Source organism: Perognathus longimembris, chromosome 1 (assembly GCF_023159225.1).
Source record: "Perognathus longimembris pacificus isolate PPM17 chromosome 1, ASM2315922v1, whole genome shotgun sequence".
In the NCBI taxonomy this organism is placed as follows: domain Eukaryota; kingdom Metazoa; phylum Chordata; class Mammalia; order Rodentia; family Heteromyidae; genus Perognathus; species Perognathus longimembris.
In genome coordinates, this window is record NC_063161.1 from 160156895 (window position 1) to 160169121 (window position 12227).

The window sequence follows — 12227 nt, forward strand, 5'->3', positions numbered from 1 at the left end:
CTCCCGGTCAGCCGCCAGGGAGACTCGGCCGCAGCGAAGGCCGGTCACCTTGAGGGGTCACCAAAGATGGGGTACAGAGCACTGGCTTTGAAAGGCCTGCAGCGCGAGGGCATCCTTGGGGGCTCGCCCGCAGACGGGGTGGGGATGAGACTGGGAGCACGGTGCGTGCTTAGAGTTCACCGTGGTGGGGAGAGACAAGGTTCTCAACGTTTGTGATCGGGAAAAGAAATAGACGGGCCCACTGGCTGAGGTCCGGAGGATCCACGTTTGAGGCCAGCCTCGACAAAAGGTTCACGAGAGCTAAACCTGAACAAAAAGCTGGTGCACCTGCACCTGTCCTACCCGCTGGGTGAAAAACCTAAGACAGGAAGGAAGAGCATAATCCAGGCCGACGCAGGAAAAAAGCCAAAAGCTATCAGAAAAATAACGAAAGCCGTAGGACTGGAGGTTGTGTTCACCCGCCAGTCAGGGCCCTGAGTTCAAACCCAGGATTGTCCCCCACCAAAAAAAGAATAAAAGCAAGAAAGGAAGGAAGGAAGGAAGGAAGGAAGGAAGGAAGGAAGGAAGGAAGGAAGGAAGGAAGGAAGGAAGGAAGGAAGGAAGGAGGCAGCACTGGTGGCTCATGCCTGCCATCCTAGCTACTCAGGAGGCTGAGAGCTGAGGATCTCAATCTGAAGCCAGCCAGGGCAGACAAAGCCGAGAAGCTCTCAGCTCCAATCAGCCAGCAAAAAGCCAGAAGGGGAGGTGCAGCTCAAGTGTTAGAGCGCCCGTCTCGAGTGGGAAAGCCAAGCAAGAGCATGCATGAGGCCTTGAGTTCAACCCCCCGATGTGGCACTATGCGTGCGTGCATGTGTGCATAATATACATGTATATATACACGGAAGAGCAAGTGTCGTCCTCAAGTTACTCGGAGGAGGATTTTGCCCTCTGCCTCATCCCGGCTGGCGGGACCCCATCCCCATGCATGGAGGTGGGGGCCGGGCTGTCGGGGGTACACGTCTGACACGAAGCCTTATTAGATCTTGGTTTCTGTGCTCGCAGCGAGGGCTGTGTGAGCAGCCATGTCAAGGCGGGGGCGGGGACGGGTCAAGCTCTCCAGGACAGGCTTTTGGGGGGATGGGGTGGGGGTCAGAAGTCCCAACTCAGGGCCGTGGCCGGTTCCCGGCTCCCTTCCCCAGGCCCTCACGAGCCAGTTTCCCGGGGCTTGCCCACACCGGGGACACTTCCTGCCGGGGAGGAGGGGGCAGGAAGCCGGGACGGCTGGGCCCTGCGGGTGGGGTGGGGAGGCGGCGGGAGCCGTACCAGGAGGCTCTCGAACTTCTTGGCTTCTGTGATGTGGATCCAGTTGTCTTTCTCCACCACCTTGATGTGCTTCACCTCGTCATTGAACCTGCGCGGACACACGGCCTCTCAGCTGCCGCCCCTGCGGCCTGGCCCGGCCCGCCAGGCGGGGACGGCTCTCCCGGGCCTGGCCTGCGCCGTCGCCGACGCCCACTCCAGCGCGCCCGGACGCTCGCCCTCCTCTACAGTCTCCAGACACAGCCACAGAACTTGTTCCAGCCCCTCGACTTCCGTGGGGCTTTGTAAAAGGCGGGGGGCTCATCTGCTCTGGCTCCTGGTCCCCGGAGGCCTGGCTCCAGCCCTCCCACCCTACCCTACAATCCACCCCTGGGCAGCTTCCTTGAATGGCGGGGCTCTGGCTGGATGGGGGTGCCTCGCCCCCCCCCCCGGCCTTAGGACGTGGGTGGTGTGGGCTGCACCTGCTCAGGCGAGCCAGGCTGCTGGGGACAGCTGTGCCGTGCGTGGCCCACGGGGCGCAGTCGCAGTGGCGTGGGGACGAGAAGCAAGCAAGCTGCAATCCAGGACCCGAGGGCAGCGCGCTGGACCAGCCCACGCCCCGGCCCCGGCCAGCTTGTGCCACTTTCTGTCACTTGCAGCCAGAGGCCCAGGCTGAGCAGAGCCACTGTAGCCACCAGGTGGCCGGGTCACAGGGCCGGCCCCACCCAGCAGCCCCCACAGACCAGAGATGCCTCGCTGGACACAGGCCACCTTGCAGGGGGCCCCCGCGGTCAGCACCCAGAGACACCTGCCCCGAGGTGTCCTGTGCAGAGGGGTCGACTGCCCCCAGTCCGTGTCCGTCAGAGTCTGGAGGGGCTTCCACGAGGCCTAGTATCGAGGGCCAGATGCCCACCATTGAAAGTAGCTGCCGAGGGTCCCCCTGGGGTAGCTGGGGCGGAGGCAGGGGCATCAGAGTTCATAGAGGAGGATGCTCAGACCGCAAGGCAGCCCTGTGTACTATATGTGACGGCCCCGCGGGCCCTGGCGGTAGCTCTTGCCTAGGTGAGCAGTAAGCCCTGCCCGGATCGAGAGCGGGGAGTGTGTGCCGCACACCCCGGCTGCGGCCGAGGCCCGGCACCCAGGCTGGGCGTGCTGGTCCCAGCACCAGACAGCAGCACCCCCGACACCCCCAGGACGGGGAGAGGGGCTCCCCAGTGCCCGTCACTCACTTGATACTTATGGCGAAGCGCTCGGCCTCCGCGGGCCGCTCCCTGATGAGGTAGGTCCCGCTGGCGTGGGACTTGAGCAGATTGTCCGTCTGCTGTCTCTCCATGTTGCCCGCAAACCTAGGCGGGGGGAGCAGAGCCGTGGACCCCGAGCCCGGGGAGCCCGCCACCGCCTCCTCCGCCCATCATCCAGACGAGACGAGGAGCCGCCACTGCGCACGGGGCGCTCCTGGGGGAGGGGCCGGCGCCGGGGGCTCCGCGGGGCTCAAGAAGGGCGTCACGGGAAGGGAAGGGACCCGAGGGTCGGCGAGGGTGGAGCAGTGTGGGACAAGACTGCACGCTGAACTTGGTTCATTAGTTCAAAAGCAGCCTGTGCAAACCAATCCCAGAGTCCCGTATCTCCAACTAACCAGCCCAAAGTCAGGAGGGGGTGCATGGCTCAAGCGGTCGAGTGCTTTGGTGGATTAAAAAAAGCATGAGGCCCTAAGTTTGAGCCCCAGTACTGGCACGCGCGCACACACACGCATACACACCCGGTAAAGCTCAGTTAAGATTATATTAAAACTTCTTCAACCCCAGATGCTAGCTCGTGGATCTGTTTCAGAGCCAAGGAAGCAGCTCAGGCAGCCTGGGGCTGAGACCCTTGCTCCAAGCCCGCTCAGGAGCACCTGGGGGGCCACCCCCTCACTATAGGGGGGCCACCCACCAACGTCCACGTCGATGGCCATGACCCACTCACCAGGGGTACGCAGTGTAGTCGATCTCCCGGGATGGTGGCCGGCTGATGGGTGGCTGGAGGCAGAGCACACGAGTGTTAACGTCCCAGGGGGCGGGCAATGGGGTCTGTCGTGGACCTAACCCTGGGCCTGGCAGTGTCGGCGCTCGCCCCTGGACGGGGACAGCCCCATCTGAGGAGCTTCAGGGAGCTGAGGGAAGCAGCGACTTCCTTGATGGAGGGGATGAATGATGGCGTTGCTGGTGAGCTGCTCTTCATCCCCAGCAGGGGAGGGAGGAGGTGGCAGGAAGTCCCAGAAGTGGGCATGAGGGCTCATGGAGCCGCTGGCGGGGGGTGTCTGTGTTCCTAGACTCAGCACCCCTCTGGCCAGAGCTGCAAGGTGGCCTCACTGGACCCCCACCTCACGCGCCCACCAGGCAGGACAATGGAGGCCGGGGAGCGGCCTGTCCCGAGTCCCCTGACCCACCCTGGAATCTCCCTCCTTCAACAGAGCAGATGGGGCAGGCAGGGCCGGGGCTGGGGCCAGCCACCCTGTACCCCCAGGGAAGGCAGGGGCCTCGGCAGTCCTCTGCTTGCTGCCCTTGTGACAGAGGACACACCACACCCTCAGGTGACAGACGGAACAAGCGGCCTTTCCTCCCAGCACCCTAACTCCCAGCCTGAGCGGGGGCCTCCTCCTTCCCGGGCCCAGGGTCCTGACACGCACAGCCGGGGTGCCACGGGCAGTTCAGTGCAGCCACTTAGCGAGGGGGTCTTGACCGCAGCTGGGGGGTCCCAGGGAGAGGACAGCTTGCCCTAGGGACCCCCCCACCCTTCCCCCTGCGGTGCCAGGAGCATTGGGGACCCACTCACCCGCCCATCCACGGGACACGGCTTCACTGAGGAGCTTGGAAAGTACCCGGACTTCCTGGTCTGCAGCAGCCGGCCCTGGAGGAAGCGGAGATCCGGAAGGGTCGGAAGGGGTCACACCGGGGCGCCTGAGGCCCCCTGCACCGGGGACGAGCGCCCTCTCCCCTGCCGCGGCCTGAACTGGCCTGGTCCCACGTGAAGAGGCGCCGTTCCCACTGTGGGGCTCAACACAGCAGCCAGGGCTCTGCCAGGCCACTTGAGAGACGGTGACCGCAGTTGGGGACGGGGTGCTGGGACCTGGGGTGGCAGACCCCCAGAGACCCCGTCAGCACCCTCTGGACCTCAAGAGCTCGATGCGCTTTAATGAAGTCCCGACCGGGGGCCGTGGCTCACGCCTGTGATCCCAGCTTCTCAGGAAGCCTGGGCACGATAATAACGAGCATTTAAAACGATTCGTTCTCATGAATGAGAACCGGGTGGCTGGGAACGGAACGGGGCGACTCATCAGGACGGCTGTGGCCCCGTCGCCAGGGGCATGGAGCCCCCCTCCCCCAGGCCCCTCGACGGCACGAAGCTCTACGCACTCAACCTGGACAGTGGGGCTGGGACCAAAGACCAAGCGCGGGGCGGAAGCCAGGCCGGAGGTGGCCAAGACCTGGACAGGCGGCCCTCTCTCACCACGGCCCCCGCCCACCCCCCCCCCGGCACCCACCTCCCACCACTGTGACTCGGGGTCGCCCCGCTGCAGCTCGATGACATCCCCCGTCTGGAAGGTCAGCACCGGCTTCCCGGGCGGGGCGGGGTTGCCGTGGTAATTCTGCACCGCCACCATCTTGGGACCTGCAGACCACAGGGGGCAGGGGCGGGTTGGTGACCAGCTTGCCCTGGCCCACGGCCACCCCATCACAGGCCTTCCGGTCTGGGGGAACTCTCCGGAGACAATCGCCCCCCCCCCCCCCCCGCAGACACACAGGCACCGGAGCCCGCAGGGTCCTCCCCCTGCTTCCCAATGCTGTCCGTTACGAACGCCACGAGCGTCAGCCACCGCTACCCACTTGGTGGGGGGACATTATCCTCCGACCTCTTCCTGTCCCATTCAGGTCTGTAAACTGTGTATGAAACGGGGGGCTGGGGTCCCCCGTGTGAGTGGCGTGACGGGGTCAGGAATCCCGGGGACTTCCTAAAGGCCACAGTTGGTGAGAAGCAAGTCTAGGGCTGAAATGGAGGTGCTGTCTGAGCCCCCAAGAATCTGAGGTTCACCTCAGATGGTGCCTTCTCTGGACCTGGAGTCCAGGAGCAGTCTTTGGGGGGACTCTGGTTTTCCCTGGTAGAGGTCAGACTTTATTCAGTATAAGCGGACGGTGCTAAGAATCCGCATAAAGGGCTCGGTGGGACATTCCCGCTGTGCCCGCAGCAGCCCGGGGCCCTGCCCGGGGTCGGGAGGGCCTTGGTGCGCCCACAGGCTGGCCCGGGCCCCGTGACGCCCCCCCCCCCCGCAGGCAGCGGTGGAGGAGGGAGGGGCGGGAGCATGGGAGGATGTCAGGGCGGCCACTCCCCTGGACGGGGGCGGAGGGACAAGTCCAGCACACACTCACCCGGTCCTGCTCCGGAAGCTTCCTGTGAGGACAGGGGCAGAGATTAGGGCAGGCTCTCCCCAACCTTTGACCCTGTCCACATCAGGGCCCCACCCCCACAGAAGGGTCCAGGCTGGGGGGGGGGGTGCGGTGCGGGGCATCTGTGACAACAGTGCCCTCCACGGACCCTCCCCTAGATTCAGCGTTCTGTGCGGGCCACACCACGCCAGCTACCCAGGGTCCCCAGGGGCCATGCACGGAGCCCCCCTTCCACATGGGCGTGACCCACGGGAAAAGGGGAAGGGGAAGGGACTTACCAGGTCTGCAGAGGAACCTGCAAAGGAAGCAATGAGAGGTCAGAGGTCAGAGGCCCAGCAGCCTGGCGGACATGGTGAGGGAGGGCCGCCAAGTGCTTCATGATGGACACACCGGCTTGTGGACATCTCTGCTGTGCTAACAACAAAATCACGTGCGTGCGTGTGCGTGTGTCCGCGCATGGGCGCACATGTACTGGGGCTTCAATTCAGGGCCTCACACTCTAACTCAGCTTCTTCATTCGAGGCTGGCGCTTTACCGCTTGAAGCTCAGCTCCACCCCTGGCTTTTTGCTGGTCAATTGGACGTAAGAGTCTCATGGACCTTTCTGCCGGGACCGGCTTCAGCGCCCCCCATCCTCAGCTCTCGGTCTCCTGAGTAACTGGGCTGACAAGCACAGAGCACCCGTGCCCGGCTTCTGACAGCAAATTCTTAAGTTCTGCGTTTAGGGAACCCACGAGGGAGACTCAAGATGGCACAGGGTTTCCCGCCTGGCCAACAAGATGCCAACTGCTGTCCAGGGAGCGGGGAGGTGCTGGGGCTCACAGGGGTTTTCTGCAGTTGATTAGCAATGCCTGCCGTGAGCAAGCCATGGGCGGAGCGAGTACTCCCGCTTCACGCTGCTCATGCAGCGCTGGTCAGATGGGAGGCAAGGTCCACCCCACACTGCCCCAGACGGCTACTTCCTGCGGCTGGGGAGCCTTAACACCGCCCATGCTCACCACTGCCGGCTGCTCTGGGCACAGACACCCTGGATTCACAGACAGGGCGGGGGGGACCCCAGGGGCGTTCGTGAAAGCGCAGCCCTGCGCGGGGAGGGCTCCCCCACAGGCTCTCGGGAGGGGCGGGGTCCTCTGGGGACATTCTGAGCCCCGTGAGCAGCACACAGTTTACCTGCCTGCTCAGCAGTGCAGAGGTGGACACTGACCGTGGCCAGAGGCGCGCTGCCCACAAGAGAGCAGCCTGGGTGCACAGCACCCCATCGCCCACCCCCACCCCCACCCCGAGGAGACACAGGGGCCCTGGAACATGGCCGGTGCAGCCAGAGCTTGGATCAGATGACCTGGGAGTTGCGAGTGCTAACTGGCTCTCACCAGACCTGAAATGCCTCCCCACGCCAAGAAAACCAAACCAAACCTGGAGACGGGGTGGGTGGGTGTCTCTGCCGGGCCAATCATGAGCCGCCCTCCCTCCCTCCCCTTTGTACTCCTCCACATCTCCCAAGTCTCCCGTGGGAAACGACTATCTAACAATCAGGAGAAAAGTAAATACCCCCGGAAAGATTGTTTCCCAAAAGGAAGAAGAGACAACTGAAAAAATGCAAGGCATTTGCTTAGGATATGTCTAGCTGAGTTCACGGTCATGTTGGTTTTCTTCATGTCTTCCACTGTGTTTTTCCCCCTCTGGGTTTTTTTGTTTTGTGCTGTTTCTTGATAACTAAATATGTTAATTCTAGAGTAAAACACAGAAGTAGGAATGAAGCCTGCTCACGTGACAGTGTTCAGTCGACAGCGCAGAACCAAGAGGCGAGGTGGAAAGGCTGGGGCCGGGCCGGAGAGCCCCACCGAGGCCTCCGGCTGGGAGTTTAGGGGGTGCCGGGTGCCAGGCACGGTGTGGGACCAGGGGCTGGGCGACCTGGGGACGTTGCGCTGGACGGGTCGGTGACCAGCCCGGGGCCAGCACTGATCAGTAAAAATGTGTAACAATCACTAAGTACACCACTGACCTAGTCACAGCCCAGAACACACGCAGGTGCTGCTCACGGCCCACGCACGGGCACCGGCCGGGGCTGCCCGGCCCTCCCTGGCATGGGGCTGGCTCTGTCAGTGGGACCGCAGGCTGGCCATGGGGTTGTGTGAGCCCTACTGGACTCGCCCCTCATCCGGTCGCACCGTAGTGACCCCACGCCCAGCCCTACTGCCCCGGGCCTGGGCCTCCGGAGAGCAGCCAAGGCGCCTGTCTGCTAGCGGAGACCCCACCACTGCTCTTCAGCCCCGGGACTCGGGGTGGTCCTCCTCTGGCTCGTTTCTCAGTGTCCTCAAGTGGGTGGCCCACGAGGAGGCAGGGCGCGCAGCCGGGTACTCACTGATCTTGCAGGGGGGCATCGCCTCCAAGCACTCCTTGTGAGCCCCGACGCCACACCTGGTGCACAGGTAGCCCTGGTAGAAGGTGCCCCTGTGGGGAAGGGCAGGAGGTCGGGGGAGGCAGGGCCCGGCCGCGGGCAGCCTCGGCCCCGGGCCGGAGCCCCACCACCCTCTGGCACCCACCCTGGAGCAGCTGTCCTTCAGCGCCCCGAGCTTCTAGGACACCCCTCTTTCTCCAGGGGCCCCTGCGCTCTCCCAGACCAACCCAGCTAGGTCCCTGCACCCCCCGTGGCCCTGGGCACCCTGCGGCTGAACCCAAGGATCCAGGGGCCCCGGGAGATGCGAATCCAGGGGCGCAGAGGGCGTGGAGGCGGGGCAGCCTCACCTGAGGAACATCTTGCAGGCCTTGCAGTTGGTGGTCTTGTCAAAGGTGTACATCTGGAAGCTGTGGTGGTTGGCATTGGCCTTGTCGGGCTTGATGTTTGACCTGGGGGGAGGGGCGCAGAGGCTGCAGGGCCAGGCCTCCAGGTCCCGGCCGCTTGGTCAGGGCCAGGCCGAGCAGCTGAGGGCCCGGCTTCCCAATCAGGCTCTCCTCTAACACGGGAGAAGGCCGGGGCACCCCGCTTCCACCCTAGAGGGAAGAGAGCTCAGGGACAGCACCCAGGCCCTCCCTACATTCAAACCCCGGAGTTGGGAATATGGCCTAGTGGCAAGAGTGCTTTCCTCATATACATGAGGCCCTGGGTTCGATTTCCCAGCACCACATATATAGAAAACAGCCAGAAGTGGCGCTGTGGCTCAAGTGGCAGAGTGCTAGCCTTGAGCAAAAAGAAGCCAGGGACAGTGCTCAGGCCCTGAGTCCAAGGCCAGGACTGGCAAAAAGAAAAAGTCAATCAAACCCCAGAACTGACACACACACACAAAAACAGAAGTAAAAAGATAGCCAGCGCCAAAGGGCTGACGGTACGGCTTGAGTGGGCAAGTGCCCGCCTAGCAAACACCAGTCCTTGGTTTCAGACCCCCGTACTGCCAAAAAAAAAAAAGAACAAGTGAAAACAAGCCGCCAAGCCGTGGGTCCCGAGGATGGGCCGGCGCGGCCCGCGGTCAGCCTGCAAGGCTCACCCCAGGGGGCCGGCCCCGGGGGACGGCCACACCCACCCGCAAAGGCCGGGCGGCGGAAGGCTCTTCCGCTCCTGGAAGCAGGCTGGAGCGGGCCACCTGCCTCCCAGACGCCTCCACCAGAACCGGTGAGCAGCGCAAACCCCGCGGGACCCCGGGGCGGGGGGAGGGAGAAGGGGGGGCGAGGGGGGGACTCACATGGCCATCTCAAACTGCTCCATCCACCTCCTCTTCATGTCCTCCGTCTTGCAGAAGAACTGGAAGCCCTGCTTGCCTTGCAGGTGGATCAGGTAGAAGCCGTAGGACCACTGCGGGGACAGGGGGGCACACTCGCCACCGGCACAGCCCCCTCCCCCCCCGTAGAGACACGTGCTCTCCTGCTGTGCACGCACACCCGAGTGCACACGCACGTTCGTTACGCCCGTCCCACCCGTGCGCGTGCACACAGGCCCGTGTACCCGCGCACTGTGCCTGCCTAAGCTGTGGTGACTGTGCACGCGCACACACCCCAGCGTACACCGGGCTGCTGCACACATACGTGTGCCTGGCACGGGTTATGGTGTGCGTGTGGTTGTGTGCACCTATGTACACCCACGTGGGGGGGGCATGCCCGGAGTTCCTCCCACAGGACATCCTGGGCCCTTCCCTACCTCCCCCTGCGGGCTTGCCCCCATCCGCTCCCCAGGGCAGTCCCTGGGGGCCTCTGGCCGGGAGCCTCCCCCGGGCCCGTCCCCAGGTCCCCAGGCCGCCCGCCTGCTTTCCCTCCCCCTTACATCTCTCAATCAAGATAAGAAGGAAGGAAGGCTGGGAACGGGTGGCCATGGCTCCCCCCTCCCCCTCCTCCTCCCCCTCCCCCGCCGGGTGCACCCACTCTCTGTGGATGGGAAAAGGGCGTCCAAGGGGTCTGGGGAAAGGGGTTGGGAAGTGGGGCCTGTTTCTGTTGGGAGAGAAGGAGGAAAACAAGGAGGAAGAAGAAGGAAGGACAAAAAGAGGACCAAGGGAAGGCGGGAGGAAGGGAGGAGGAAAAAGGGAAGAAGAGGAGCAAACGGGAGGAGAAAGAGGGAGAGAGGGAGGAGGAGAAAGAGGAAAGATGGAAGGGGAAGAGAAGAAAGAGAGGTGAAGGAGAGGAGGAGGGAGCAAGAGGAGGAGCACAAAGAAAGGAGGAGGAAGGAGAGGAGAGGACTATGGTGGAGGGAAAAATGGAAGGTTCAAGACCTGAGACCTCACCGCCCGTGGGGGGGGCGTGGCCTCCCACTTTGTCTGTTCTCTGGGCTGTGGAGGGAGGGCGGAAGGGTGGGCTGAGGGAGGGCACCAGGGGCCCAGGGGCTTACCATCTTCCCATGGGACTAGGAGGCATGAGGAAAGGAAAAAGGGGGAGACAGGTCATCAAAAGCCTGGCGCACCCTGGGGAGGCTGGCAGCCCCCACTGCCCAGCACCCTGAGTGGGCAAGCAGGAAAGGGGCTCCCAGGGCATGGCCTGCTGGGAATGCACCCTGCACCCCAGCTCTGAATGAAGCCCGGCGGCTGATCCTCCACAGCCTGGCTCCTGGCTCGCATCTGGACTGCACAGAGCAGGTGCCGGGGGGCAGGGGCCTCAGACGCCCTGCTAGCACCCCATTCCCACTCAGAGACCACAGCCCTGCCCCCTCAGCCACAGCCCCACTGCCCCCTCAGCCACAGCCCCGCCCCCTCAGCCACAGCCCCGCCCCTGCAGCCATGGCCCCGCCTTTGACAGAAAAGCCCCGCCCCCTGCAGCCACAGCCCCGCCCCCTGTCAGCCATAGCCTTGCCTTCTACAGCCAAAGCCCTGCCCTCTGTAGCCAAAACCCCTTTCTGCAGCTACAGCCCCGCCCCCTCAGCCACAGCCCCGCCCCCTCAACCGCAGCCCCGCCCCCTCAGCCACAGCCCCGCCTTCTACAGCCAAAGCCCCGCCCTCTACAGTGAGAGCTCCACCCCCTCGGTCAAAGCCCCGCCCTCTGCAGCCAAAACCCTGCCCCCTCAGCCAAAGTCCCGCCCCATCGGTCAAAGTCCCGCCCCCTTAGCCACAGCCCCACCCCCTGTAGCCAAATCCCCACTCTCTGCAGACAGCCCCGCCCCCTATCACCCCAGAGCCACCCTTTATGGCCATGGCCCCAACCCCCTGGATGGACATCAGTCTGAGGAGGCCCAGAGGAGAGCACCCCCCCACACCCCCAAGTCCTCCTCTAAACAGGACAGCAGGGATAGGGGCGGGAAAGGCAGGCCTGCTTGCTACAAAGCACAGACAGCATAGGCAAGAACCAGGTGCCAATGCGCTCTCTGCCCCGTTCCTGACCGGGGAAGCTGGGGTCCCGAGTGCCCACTGGGCGGTGGGTGCAACGGTCAGTGACAAGGTAAGGACGGAGGGGTCTTCCTGCAGGCAGGCTCAACCACAGCCAACGCCAGCGAGGCTCCCCGCGCGCAGGGCCCGGCGTGGCCCGGCCTCAGAGGGGCCCTGTCACCCTGGAAACAAGGGGCCCACCTTCTTGATGTCCTTGTTGTGCATGGGGTCGTCGGTCACCTTGTGGAAGAGCAGCTCGATGACCTCCTTCAGCTCATAGCTGTAGCCCTTCCTCTTGCAGACGATGACCACCTTGTCAAACAGGAACAGGTACCTGGCACGGAGGGCGCACGTGAGTGCCAGCCTCGTGCCGGCCAGGTGTCCTGAGGCACAGGACGGCACCGTGTCTGTGGGGCCGGGCAGAAGAGCTGGGCCTGCGCACAGGTGGCCCCCGCCCCCCGGCCCGTCCACCCGGCATGCCGTCCCCCCGTCGGGCTCTGCGGCTCCTTCACCGCCCTCCTCGGCCTCTCACAGCACAGGGCCCATGCTCGCTGCCCGACTGTGTTTCTGAGCCCCGGGGTGGGGGTGGGGTGGGGTCAGGACCCTAATCGGCGAGAGCCCAGTCACTCACACACAATGGGCATTCAGACAGTTCTGTGTGTGTGTGTGTGTGTGTGTGTGTGTGTGCGCACATACATGCACGTTGGTACTAGAGATTTGAACTCGGGGCCTGGGGTCTGTCCCTGAGC

General features: G+C 64.0%; 1 protein-coding gene across 1 annotated transcript in view; it reads right to left on the bottom strand.

Annotated features, from left to right (window-relative positions):
• Positions 1-12227, bottom strand: part of LOC125353297 (guanine nucleotide exchange factor VAV2-like) — a 33424-nt gene that overhangs the window by 5021 nt on the left and 16176 nt on the right. Inside the window, exons 10-20 of the mRNA XM_048348862.1 lie at positions 11680-11812; positions 9379-9488; positions 8447-8548; positions 8064-8152; positions 5981-5997; positions 5685-5706; positions 4802-4929; positions 4093-4167; positions 3244-3296; positions 2508-2624; positions 1303-1390 (exon numbers count right to left, since the gene is read on the bottom strand). Of these exons, the coding sequence (XP_048204819.1) occupies positions 1303-1390; positions 2508-2624; positions 3244-3296; positions 4093-4167; positions 4802-4929; positions 5685-5706; positions 5981-5997; positions 8064-8152; positions 8447-8548; positions 9379-9488; positions 11680-11812 (934 nt within the window). The remainder of the gene's footprint in view (positions 1-1302; positions 1391-2507; positions 2625-3243; positions 3297-4092; positions 4168-4801; positions 4930-5684; positions 5707-5980; positions 5998-8063; positions 8153-8446; positions 8549-9378; positions 9489-11679; positions 11813-12227) is intronic.